At 35.3% G+C, this 13901-nt stretch overlaps 1 protein-coding gene across 3 annotated transcripts in view; it reads left to right on the top strand.

Moving 5' to 3' along the window:
* The window catches only part of LOC132110063 (5-hydroxytryptamine receptor 4-like), a 100581-nt gene that overhangs the window by 55066 nt on the left and 31614 nt on the right, over positions 1–13901 (top strand). For 2 of the 3 annotated variants that reach the window (XM_059516646.1, XM_059516647.1), the window contains exons 5-6: positions 3443–3596; positions 8056–8612. In XM_059516646.1, coding sequence (XP_059372629.1) covers positions 3443–3596; positions 8056–8612 — 711 coding nt within the window. Of the gene's footprint in view, positions 1–3442; positions 3597–8055; positions 8613–9323; positions 9418–13901 lie in introns of all 3 variants that reach the window. The other variant, XM_059516648.1, reaches the window with a different exon arrangement.

Below are 13901 nucleotides of genomic sequence, written 5' to 3'. Positions count from 1 at the left end.
AGTCAGAGCTGACACTGTTCATTGGAACTATAATGTTGTCTCAAGCCTGCCTGCTTTTTTTCCACTGCGATTGCTTTCATCCCTTTAGATGAGAAATCTAAAATCTTTAGGTGGGAAATCAATATGCTGGTTGAGCACATACACAGAAGTGGCTCTGTGACATCCATCTTTGACAGGGCTGTGGTTGGCAAAAGTACCAAAAGACCATGGCTGACAGTCAGCCCAAGAATCGCAAGTCTTCCAGCCAGAATTCTTCTCAGCAGACTGGATGTAGGTGTGAAAGGCCGAGCGGTGGTAATCTGTTTATCACTCGCTAATATCAGCCAGAGATGCACATGAAAATATAAGGACCAAATCCCTGAGGACATCTTGGGCATGTGATTATTTTAATGAGCATCTTACATATTGTTCTTTAGGCCCTAAAGCAATTGCTGTAATTGTGTCACCTCATTTTAATTATGTTTCATTTTATTAACACTGGCTGAAGTTAATGCATCCATCCAGAACAATAAGAAGCCCATTACGCTTATGTGTAGCCTTAGTAATGCTGTCCCAATTCAGCTGTTTTGAGAAATGGGAATACTCTAAGAGAGTGCATGACTTTTATTGTGGGCCAAAATGATCCAATTCAAAACAGGCGCTGTGTAATTAAATGAAAAATGCTGGTGTGTACAACCTTCAAAGTCAGACATGTTGGGTAAAGTTGCAGAACAATGAAAAACAAAGTGAACTATTTAAAGCACTAAAAACTTTTATGATGATACAAAATATTCCTAATTCAATGAAACCCTGTTCTCATAAATATTCTGTTCAAAGCAAATCCTGAATGAAATTATCATGATTTATACAAAAATATTAAGCAGCTGTTTTGAATATGAATAATAATCAGAAATGTTTCTGGAGCAGCAAATCAGCATATTAGAGTGATTTCTGAAGGATCATGTGACGCTGAAGACTGGAGTAATGATGCTGAAAATACAGCTGTGCATCACAGGAATAAATTACATTCATAAATTCTAATAGAAAACAGATATTTCAAATTGTTATAATATTTCACAATTTTATTGTTGTTACTGTAATTTTTATTAAATAAATGCTGCGTTGGTTAACATAAGAGACTTCTTTAAAAAAAATCTTACCCACCCCAATCTTTTGAACAGGAAAACATAGATCCTTAAAACTTATTTAACTGTCCCAACTCTAATAAAATGACCAAATGTGCAATTCGGAGAGGGTCCAGTGCTGGATCGCAGCAGAGAGTCTGACACAAGCTGGGAATGATTTAAGACTGTGGGTAATGCTTGCTCAGTGCTTCTGACCTGCTAAAAAATACTTCCTCTCACTGCTGCAAACCTCCTAAGCCCTAACCTTTCCAAATTCGTTACAGAAGAATGATATGTGAGTCCCATTCAAATGCACCCATATAAAGAGTCAATAAATTGCATCAGGATGTTATTTGGGGACCTACTGTAATGTAAGCATGTTAGTGGGGTTATGTTTGTCAATTAGACAGAACAGATGACTCAGAACACCTGTTGTGTTTCCAGATAGGTGAAATGTGTCATTTTTACACCACCAAATGGAATTATAAAAACTGAATTCCACAATTTGGACATGCATTGATGCCTTCAAGCACAATAAAACCCAAATCTGACCTGAAGGGTCAGAGGTCACATTGACACATTGGGGTAGAGCATGGTGTTGCTCTAAACATGCTGTGGTGAACACATGCTTGGGTTAGACTGTATGGCCGGAGGCATGCATGTAAACAGGAACCTCGACACACACAGACTGAAGCTTTGACACATCTGGGTTAAAGAGAGAGAAAAAGAGAGACCTGTCCCGTTTAGGGATTGTGAGTAAAGTCTGTCCTCTCTGTCTTTGAGATAGCAGACCTCTCTGAACATGCTTCCTTGACAGCCACAAGGCACAAAATGTTCATCCGAAGCTCTGCTCACGATGTGCAAAAGATGGCAAAGTGTGAGGCTTCGAACGTGATTGGAAGTGAAGGGCGAAAGGTTGTGTAAGGGGTCAAGACCTTTCAGCGTATGGTCCTTAAATCTTCAGTTCTTCAACAAGTCATAAACTGTTACTATCAAGCAAAAATATGACCCTGGAATACAGTCTTGAAAAGTCTTAAAGTCGCTGGGGTATATTCTTAGCAATAGCTACATAATTTTTTCTTTCATGCCAAAAATGATTAGGATATTGAGTAATTTATTTCCTACCGTATTATTTAGCAATATACATTGCTAAGAACTTCATTTGGACAACTTTAAAGACAATCTTCTCAGTATTTTGATCTTTTTAGCACCCTCAGATTCCAGATTTTCAAATAGTTGTATCTCAGCCAAATATTATCATATCTTAACAAACCACACATCAGTGAAAGCTTATTTATTCAGCTTTTAGATGATGTATAAATCTCAATTTAAAAAAACAGTGACACTTAAGACTTAAGGTTTTGTGCAGGTCAAGGATTCACTTAAATTTTCACCTTTATTTTTCCTCTCAATCTGAGAGTAGTTTATTTAACAGTCACAAGTTTTCTTTTTTTATTAACCCTATTTAAGGTTTTCTGTAGAGACCAGTCAATCTATGGTATTGCTTGGGAATAAAATGGTAATAGAGAAGTGTGATTTTTTTTTTTTCTTGTCATAGACTATACAGCACACACTATTATTTAGAAGTGTACGTTCAGTACGATTTCCTAAAAAATAAATTAATACTTTTATTCCGCAAAGAATGGATTAAATTGATCAAAAGTGTCAGTTAAGACATTTATAATAAATAAAGATTTAGATTTCAAATAAATTCTGTACAGGTCTGGTTATGGCGTTGTGATTCCAGGACTCTTTGGTAACTCAGAATGTTATAGTAAAAGGCATGCATTTTGCAATTTTTCTGACTATACTACAGCATATATTTATATATATATATATATATATATATATATATATATATGTGTGTGAGCATCGAGTTTGAGGAGGAGAGTCCAGAAAAACAACGCTCTCCAATATTTTGAATTTGGACTGGAAAACATGTCAGCTGCTCGCTGTCATTCTTACACACTGCACCTTTAGTGTCATTTTATCGACAACCTTAAGCTGAATAGAAAAGCAGATCAGAAAGGTTAAAAAGCTCTAGCAGCTTGACAGAATGTGTTTTTTCTTTTGTCTTCCAGATGCTTGATAGGTTGATATTTTGTAAGTCAGGGCCACTGACACGTCATCATCCTTCAGATTTTTCAAGGTTGTTGTCTTTCACATGCATATTGAAGATGCATTTTCCAAGAAAATGTATACCTGTGGTTGCACATTAATATTTTTAGCCACATTTATGTACAATTAGCAGTGTTTATATACAGTTATTTCATCTTAATTATTTTGTATGAACTATATGAATAGTATTCAACATGCAGTTTCTTTACCTCTGCTTCTAGGTACTATGCCATCTGTTGCCAGCCGCTGGTCTACAGGAATAAGATGACACCACTAAGAGTGGCTCTAATGATCGGAGGATGCTGGATAATCCCGAGCGTTATTTCCTTCCTACCCATAATGCAAGGCTGGAACAGTATTGGAATAAATGATTTGGTGAGTCACATCCATCTGATGGTCGACTGTTTGTGCTGATGAGGTTTGCGAAGGCAGTCTGACTTTGATTCTTGTAATAATGATGTTTCTTTGATTCTCTCACTTTGCAATCAGGGCAAGCATAGATTATTAAAATGCCCTATAAAATGTGCATTGAGTGATTATGAGGGAAACCTGTGACGCATACATAGTTTTTTTCAGGCATCTTCTCTGCTTTCTATGCATTTTACAAAAGGCAATTATGCATCCATGCATAGAAGCCAAGCCACTTTGCATGTTTCTAGGAAAGCAATTGCAGAATGTAAAGACCAGCTTTGAGGGGTGGGATGATTGAGGAGAAAATTAAATGCCACAGTCTCAGGTAGGGAACTTAATCCATTACTTACCAGTAAACAAACATAAATGGCCCTGGGTGAAGACTGATGCATCAGAATTAGTCACGCTGGAGAAAGGAAATGTTTTTCTCTTGTGAGTTTCATGTGACACCATTTCTGTTATCAGTCTTTGGTAACTGACCAGATGTATTAATACATCTAATACATAAAATTGAACTGAGCACAAAGTTAAAATAAATAGATGTGGCTACACAATTAATTTAAATAAAACTGAAATCATGATATAGAACCTCAGTGTGGCTTTAAACATTTGAAAATTGAGAATTTAAGACACATTAATAGTGTTGTATTTTGCAGTGTAAAATAAAACAATTATTATGCCCATAAATGCTGAAATGTTAACTCCTACAAATGCATATTCAATATTCAAGGTAAGGTGCAAACATTCACATCTTTTCAGCGCTAATTCTTTACTGCATGTCTTTATTAAATCCTGCCAGTGCTATTTTAACCCCAAAAGACAGTTTGCACTTGCACAATCTGGTCCTTAATCTTTTTTAAAGCAATTTAATACTACTACTGTTAGTAGTTACATGTAACAGCATTACTTAATTTAATTACAAAAAAGTAACAGTAATCAGTTATAGTTACTGAGAAAGAAATGTGTGTACTTGTTAAAATATTAATGAACAAAGGGTGTTACATTTGAATATTTTCATGCGCATACACGCGCACACAATTTTAATTGATTTTTCTCCCAAATTGCATTGACTTCTCTAAAATAAATTGATGCACAAATGTTTAGTCCTTTAGAGTTTAGGACACATGGTTAATTGTTTAATTTCCTTTCTGGATTTATATGCTTGATTTTAGACAGAAGATTAACGGTTTCTTTCCAAGGCGCTGTTAGATACCAGTGTTTCCTGTCGTAGCTATGCAAAGAATTTAACCTATTTTATGTTATGATTTTCAATCTGTATTTGAAAATCGGATTTTGTGGTGGCTGCAGTTTAAAATGAATTGATTATAATGTTAATTCAATTGATGAAGGATTTGGAAAGTCTGACATACTCTGTGTTGAGTAGCACTGTAAAGTTAACCCTGCCTCCTTTTTTAATGTTTGAAAATGATTAACAGTTGAAAACATCTGTTAGAAATTTAGAAAAGTAATCAAATGTAATCAGTTGCACTAATTTAATAAAGTGATTGAAATCATTTCACAAACATTTGAAATGGGGTAATTTCTGTAACCATTTCCAAAGTAACCTACCCAACACTACTACTAATAATAATACGAACTATGATAAATGTGCAGCCCTATATATATATATATATATATATATATATATATATATATATATATATATATATATATACAATTTTAAAATATCAATCAATTAGTGTTTTATTTAAAGTAAATAGTTGGCCAGATGAATTAGTATTCTTTTCAAAGTAAATAGTTGGCATTCTGGAGTCTCTTGTGTTGGTTCACAAGCGTTACATTAATGTCTACCTATAGTTCACATGTTCACAGATGTGAATGAGTCAAGCTTCCCGTTCAACCAAAAGCTCTTCTCAAAGGAACTAATTAGCAGTTTGATATTGAATCACAACAATAGCATGGGCCAAAGTCCAGCTTATTAAAAAAAGTCTTATACTGATGATGAGAGATATGTTTGCAGTTCATGAGTTTTTTATTATTGGTAGTGTCGGTGTTGGGTTTAGAGCTTGGAGGGCTCAGTGTTATGATTTGAGAGTGTTGGGAGGAGCAGACAGGAGAGAGACACAGTTGAATAAATGTGTGATAAATAGCTCTCATCATGGCACTTCCCTCTGTGGATCAAATCAGCACTAGGCTGTTTATAAAAAATTTAAAAAAAAATGTTTGTGTGTATGTGTTTAATTTATGATCCTTACTGCTCTGGATCAGATAAAATAATATCTGTAAATTTCTCTCATCAAGCTCTATTCACTTACAATGACAATTTTTAGTCTTAGCTATTGTTCAAGATAATTGTGGGGTTAACCACTGTTTTTCTAATGTATGTCACTAATTGCACATTAATTAAATACAGTAACATTTCTAACTGGAACATAGTTTAATGGGATAACAGTCTGACATTGTTCTCTGTGTTTTTTTAATGGCTTATCCAGCCAATAAAATATGTGAAGCATGCTTTTTATATAAAGATGTTTGTATTTAAGATGTGCAAGTTTGGGGTGAGTGGAATTAGTTTTTTAATGTCTTTCATGCTCACTAACGCTGCATTTATTTGATGAAAAATACAGTAAAAACTTTACAATATCATTACAATTTAAAATAACTATTTGCTATTGTAATATATTTTAAAATGTAATTTAATCCTGTGATGCAAACCTGAAAGTCTTCAGTGTCACGTGATTCTTCAGAAAACATTCTAATATGCTGATTTGCTGCTAAGCATTATACATGTATGTCTTCCACTTGTGGAATAAATTTAACGCATGCTTGCTTAATAAAAGAATAAAACTTAAAAATCTTAGTCACCCCGAAAGTTTTCTAAATCAAAGCTGCTGCTTTTAAACAGCACTGTCTTTATGCTTTGCACTGTACATGGATTACATGAAGCCTGCAGAGCTGATGAAAGCATGCTAGAGACTGACAGACACTTACCTCTGTTTCTGTGATTTTCCTCAGAAAAGCTGTCAGCGTCCAAGAGAGTGACGTCACTGTCTGTTCACACTGTGTGGATTTAATGAGTTGGATGTGCATGTTACTCGCCAAAATAACCAAAGAACAGTAATAAGTATGAAGAGTCACAACTGCTGTGTAAATGTTGTCATAAAGATTACATTCATATAGAATTATAAGTAAAGGTCAAAGGTCATCACACATGATGGTTTATCATCATGCCCTGAATGACTTCAAAATCTTTCAACACTAGAGGACATCATGCATCTGAATTTAATGTGTAATTAATTTACTTGTTACAAACTTCATGCACTTAACATAGTGCCATACCTCACATGATTTGAATGCCAAGCATGTTTTATTAATATGAAGTGCTGAGGATTAAAATAGTGTATTTTGTGAGCTAGATATTTACAGACTCATGCCCTCTAGCCGAGGTCTCGTTTACACCTAAAGGTGCTTGTGTTTGACCAGATGAAGTATTGTAAGTAGTCATCTCTGCTCTTAATATGTCTCCTCAAATGACTGTTCCCTGAAGCCAAAGACACACGGAGTTGAATATTAATGAACAGACACAGAGGGAGAAGCTGCTGAGCACTGAAGACTAGTGAAAGAACATCCTACACTTTTAAAAATGAAAGTTCTTTATTGGAATCTGTGATAGAATCTTTAATATTCCATTTCACAAAAGGTTCTTTATGGTGAAAACCAGTTCTTTAGATTCTTTCAAGTCACCTTTATTTATATAATGCTTCATACAATTTGGAAACATCTTATTTTCAGTTCACTTTAGACATTCTACTAACTTTAAGTAACTTTGTCAACTAGCAGTCATTAGAAGATTAGTAGACTGTCCGCTTAATGTATGGTAACATTTTATTTTGATGGCATTTTACTGACTATAAGTAACTTTGCAAGTGCATATCAACTTATTCTATTAACAGTCTAATAATAGTCTAATGAGGGTTAGTTGAAATGTAGTTACTTATAGCAAAGTTACTTATTGTAAGAATATCAGAATAAAGTGTAATTTAAAATACAGATTTTTTCTATATTTTAGCTTCACATTAATAAACTGAAAAAAAAAAGAATCAGTGTGAAACAAATTCTGCTGTAAATCAGCTTTAGAAAGAAACACAATTCAGCAATTAAACTCAAAATATGTTTTTTACATGGTTCTTTGAAGAATTGTTCACTGAAAGGTGCTTTGAATAACCATAAATAACAATAACGTTTCTCTGTGGTTCCAAGAAGAACCTTTAACATCAAGGAATTGAAATGGAACTTTCAATTGCACAAAAGGTTCTTTATTGTGGATAAAAGTTCTTAAGATTTTAATAATTCTTTTTGTTCCTCAATTGCTGAGAAAACCCGCTTTTGGAATCTGTTTTTTTGAGTGTACATTCTTTAGTGTGTGTGTGATCTGAATGTGTCAACATCCCCCTCTTGACAGATAGAGAAGCGGAAGTTCTCTGGCAACTCCACGGTGTGTGTGTTTATGGTGAACAAGCCATATGCGCTGACCTGCTCAGTCGTGGCCTTCTACTTACCGCTGATCCTGATGGTGCTGGCGTACCAGCGCATCTATGTCACGGCGCGAGCACACGCTCGACAGATCAACATGCTGCAGCGGGCCGGAGGAGCGGGAAACGCGAACAGTGCGGACCACCAACGAAACCACCGCATGCGCACCGAGACCAAGGCAGCCAAGACTCTGTGCATCATCATGGGCTGCTTCTGCCTGTGCTGGGCCCCTTTCTTCATCACGAACGTGGTGGACCCCTTCATAGACTACAGTGTTCCTGAGCAGCTGTGGGTGGCCTGCCTCTGGCTGGGCTACATCAACTCCATGCTCAACCCCATCCTTTACGCCTTCCTCAACAAGTCCTTTCGCCGTGCCTTCCTCATCATCCTCTGCTGCGGACACAAGCGCTACCGCCGACCTTCCATCCTGGGCCCTGGAGCGACCTGCACAGCCACGCAGATCAACGGCTCGACACACGTCCTGAAGTAAGTGAGAAAAGTGTTATATTTACCAATGTGGTTCTGATGAAACGAGAACAAATTGTGGTCAGAAACAGTAATGGTGCCGTCAATCAGTGTTAATCTCATCAACAAAATCAAGCCAGGCACATTGAAAATATATGACCCTGGACCACAAAACGTGCATTCAGTACATGACCATGTCCATGTTTTTATTACACTGGTACGGGCAAATATTGTAGTGTTTTTATGTTTTGGTACGCATTGCAGCGGTTCATAATTCACATGTCCAGGGAGTGTCCCTAAAAGATTAATGCTCTATCGTGTAGGAAAATAACACACCCTCTACACCAAACCCAACATTAAAGTTACCCGATAGCACTCACAAAAGCAAAAGTTTGAGCTGTTTTGTCAAACTGTAGCTTCACAGTGTTTATACCGGAGTGCTTCTTCTCAAAAGTGCAACAGCGTATCACTTGAGCTACCAGGCAAACCTTAGAAAACATGAAGCTGTATATGATATGCTAATGTTCAAAAGTATCAGTTTTTAAATCTCACAGCATGTTATATTGTTTTGAAGTCATATCAATATATAAGTGCGAACATAGACACATTTATGTAGATCGAGGGTTCATTCCCTTCAAAAACAAACATATTCCACTGCATCTTCAGCTGTCTTCAGCTCAGATGTCGGGAGTAAATGACGTCTGCTATGTTCATTATTACATCCAACAACAGAAAACCTCAATCGCTTAGGAGTCATTCTTGTCTACTTCTGCTCCGGCGGTGAAACAATGGCAGACTGATGACAGTCACTCAGAGAGGAGCTAAGGTAAGACACCAGTCCAGTCTGGGCTGAAACGCTACTGTCAATCAAACTATCGTGGGAGGGCCATCTGAGATCGGCTTGATTTGAGAAAGGGGGAATGATTTAACGAGATTTAAAAAAAAAAAAAATTGTAAATTCATGTCATGGATCTTATTTTGAAAGATTCATCCATGTAGGCCTATATGTTTAATCACAATGTCTTAATTCAAATTTTTTATAATTTAGTCCACGTAAATCTCACCCACAATCCACTGCAAGCTTGCAATCATTTTCTAGTTTAATGCCCACAATTCAAAACTTCAATCAACAAACTCATACATAAAACCAAGTGTTCATCCTAAATTTCTTTTATTTTTCGATAATCAATTGCACTTGTAAATGATGTAAATCACCATAAGGAAGGCTGCTAAAAAAATCCTTGTATCGTAATCAATCTTTAATTTGCGATGCTTTTAAACTAGCCCTTTTGGTGTGTACCTGTGTGTGTTTAGATGATGTGAATGCTGTTTTCTTCTGATGATGCAAATATACTGTGGTTTTGACCTAAAAAAAAAGAAAAAGTAGTCCAGTGGGAACAGGGAGAGCAATCAAACTCAAACCTAGTATGAAAACACACTTAAAGGTGTTCACTTTCAGTAAAGTAGAGGACTTCTAGATTGATTCATTCTCATATACCACCCCTTTTGGTTGTTTGCGTGTTGTATTGACTTATATTTGATGTTTTGTGGTCATCTGTACAAGTTCTTGGAGCAACGGGCAGCAAGTCATAAGTCCATGTCTTATTTTGTACACCTTTTACATTTACTGTCAGGTCTAATTTTCTTCCTTTGCACTACTTCATCTGACCTTTCTAGCTTGCTAGCCTCCTCCTTGACCTAACAGCATTTACTCAGAAAAGAGCACACCATGAACATCTGTATGTTGAAGCTTCTGCTGTTATGTGTCACATGGGAACAGAAAATCGAACGTAGTCTGCTAGAACCCTTAAAACTCTTTTGCTCCCTGTCTGCTTTATTTTTAAACTCTTCGCAGAAATTTCTTGACAGAGAAAGTTTACTGTTTCACTAAGACAGACTAAAACAGAACTTTTCTGTCCTTCAAGACTGTGGTGTAAAGATTGCCCAAAATTGTTGTTTGGCCATGTCACAATATTCAGTATTATTATTATTATTTTACAGGGGTCCATTAGTAATGTCTTTCGAGCCAAAAATAGTATTTTATGTCCATTTTCCTCTCTTTTACTGACTCAGACATAAACAAACCCTCAGGCCATCCAAGATGTGTTTGTTTCTTCATGAGAACAGTTTTGGAGGAGAGTAGCATTGAATCAATGGATCCTCTGTAGTGAATGGGTGCCGCCAGAATGAGAGTCCAAACAGCTGAGAAAAACATCACAATATTCCACAAGTAATCCACTCAACTCCTCTCCACTCCATCAGTTAATATATTGTGAAGTGAAAAGGTGCATGTTTGTAAGAAACAAATCCATTACCAAGGCATTTTAACATTGAACTATTGCTTCCAGCTAAAATATGCATCCATTATTCATAATAACGCTTCCTCCAGTGAAAAAGTCCATCCTCTGTTCTCCTCTCAAGTCAAAATCCACTGACATATTTAATTAGAACTTTTGTTTTGTTCTCTTTTTGCTTATAAACAGTGCGTGATCTGTTTAGATTTCTCACCCGATTCAGTCGAGGTGATTTTTTCATTGGAAAAAGCAATATCATAGATAGACAGATTCATATTTTAGCTAAATTATCCAGAAATTTGGATCGTTTTTACAGTTTCCCACTTGCCCATATAAAAATACCATACCTGACTAGGGATTTAGTTTCAAAATATTACTTTGTTTAAAAATAAAAGTTCAATCTGTCATGATTTGACCCTTCAGAGTTGATGACAGCTCTGATGAAGGAGATCAGAGGATGAGGGTCAGTGGAGGACAGCTCTCTCAGGATCTAACCACAAAACCAAGCATGTGATTTTTGATACAGCAAAGATTAAGGATTTAAGCCAGCTGGTCAAATCTCTCAAGGGAAATCTAGATTGCAGGGATTTGACTGTTGTTATTAATGCAACCAGACATGGAAATAAATATACTATATGCTAAGTGAAGGGCATATATTAAAGATATTAATATGATGTAACACTGTGTTGTTGAGAGCCATACATATAGTGTCAGTGTGGGAGCAGCTGACCATTTTTTCATTTCAAATATTTTTTTCTTGTGATTAAAGATTATTATTATTATTATTTGTTTTTTATGGCTGACCTGGCCATTTGTTTTTCAAGCAATGTGTACAGCATTATAAAAGGCTGTCTTGCTAATTGTGCTCTACAGATCCTAACGCTTCATTACAGTATTTCAGAAACATGCTCATATTCATTCATGTGGTTTTAGTCTTTCACAATCATCTATTATCAGATATGTTTATTTGAATCGGTTATTGTGAATTTTTGTAATGCAGAACTTGAGCCTTAGTAAATTCAAAGCAGTGAAATGAAAGCAAAAGCTGTTATCAATAGATGAATGATTTGTTTTTTTCAATAATTTATGGTTAGAGTTTGTTTTTACGTAAGAGTACTTTTATGCATGGTTTGTTGGTGACATTTAGTGGTCGGCCTGCTGGGAAGAGAAGAAAAACTCTCACAGAGGCCAAGTATGTCAGCAGCTTAACTTTGTTGCACATTACTAGAGTTTCTCTTAGATTTCATTTGCTGGAAACTATAACACGTTGCCAGTTCTGCAAAATAAGAAACAGGGAGATCATTTCAAAAATGTAGATTTGTCAGATTTTTAATCCGAAAAGTTTAATTTGAGCCTGTTTGGTTTTGACCTCGTTCTTACAGTTCTGATGGTTTCTTTAGTGGTGGTAATAATGAGCACTCGCTGAATATTGGTGTGCTGTTTCTTCTAATCATATGTTGCAAGTCTTTTAAATCACTTTTGTCAAAAGAGATCTGTGGATTCTGTTTCCATGGAAGCAGCCATTTAGACAATGTCTTTGTTTTTGGCCATCTCACTCTACACTTTGCATGGCGAGGCAGCCATAATGCGCCAGTTAATCTAGCATTTTGTTTGTGCATTTAAAGAGGACGAGTGAAATGGAAGTTGTTCCCAGAAGTAATGGAAATTAGTTCACAGACTAAATGGAATTTGGTCAGCAGAGCTCGGTTGACTCTGAAAACTGTCAAGAAACATGTTTAATATTTTATTTAACTTAAAGACATTAAGCTATTTTGAGGTTTTTGTTGTATCTTGATATAATTTTCATGACGATTAAGCACATTTACATATGTAATTTGCATACTCTAATACGTCAAAAACTCATTCTCTTTAATTTCCCAAATATGTAATACGTTTAAACTGTAAAGTTTGATTGTAATTATGTTTTGGCGCATGACTGTGAATATGATTTTGATTATACACTTGTATTTTTGGTAATGTAAATGAAATGTACTGACCCCAAACTTTTGAATAATAGTGTTTCATCACAATATTATTTGCTGTACTGAATTTAAAAGCTGGTTTTATTCTGATTATTTATTACTTTCAAATCTTTTCGGCCCCACACAATATGTATGTCCAGAAAAGTCATTTGCTATTTCCCTTGTCTGTGACACCTTAGTTTAACATGGTCATAATAATGTGTTTTTGACAGTTTCCAGTGTCCTTTCAGCTCCAGGTCTCTCCATGAGCCCTCAGACCAGATGATTCATGGGAATGAGACACACTGTGCTGTCAACAGTGGGAGTCTTAGAGGAACAGCAATTACTGAGTGGCATGTCACTGTCATTTACATGTCACAGACATCATGTCGCAATTTACTGCTGTTTATTTATTTTTTTTCATGTCATTTTTTCCATTCTCAGACTGGATAAATGAAGCACTTTTTTCTAAAGGTTTACACTTAAATAAATACATGCACTAGCATTCAAAAGTTTGAGATCATTTTTTTAATTTTTTTTTTCAGGATTCTATGAATCAGTTAAAAAAGAACAGCATTTATTCAAAATATTTTCTAACAAAATGTCTTTACTATCACTTTTTAACACGTCCTTGCTGAATAAAAGTGGTAATTTCTTTAAAAAGAAAGAAAGAAAGAAAGAAAGAAAGAAAGAAAGAAAGAAAAAGAAAGAAAGAAAAAAAAGAAAAACATACTGACCCCAAACTTTTGAAAGGTAGTGTATACTGCTACAAAACAATTATATTTTGAATAAATGCTGTTGTTTTTTACTTTTTATTCATTAAAGATTCCTGAAGAAAACAAATTAAGGTTAAAAGAATCATGTGACACTAAAAACTGGAGAAATAATGCTGAAAATTCAGCTTTGCATCACAGGAGTAAAAGATTAATCGCGATTAATTACATCCAAAATAAAAGTTTTTGTTTACATAGTATAAGTTTGTGTACTGTGTATATTTGTTATGTATATATAAAAGCACACAGATACAGCATATATTTTGAAATTATTTACATGTA

The sequence above is a fragment of the Carassius carassius genome, chromosome 29 (assembly GCF_963082965.1).
Source record: "Carassius carassius chromosome 29, fCarCar2.1, whole genome shotgun sequence".
In the NCBI taxonomy this organism is placed as follows: domain Eukaryota; kingdom Metazoa; phylum Chordata; class Actinopteri; order Cypriniformes; family Cyprinidae; genus Carassius; species Carassius carassius.
The sequence above is the reverse complement of the archived record's forward strand: the minus strand, read 5'-3'. Positions and strand labels throughout refer to the sequence as shown.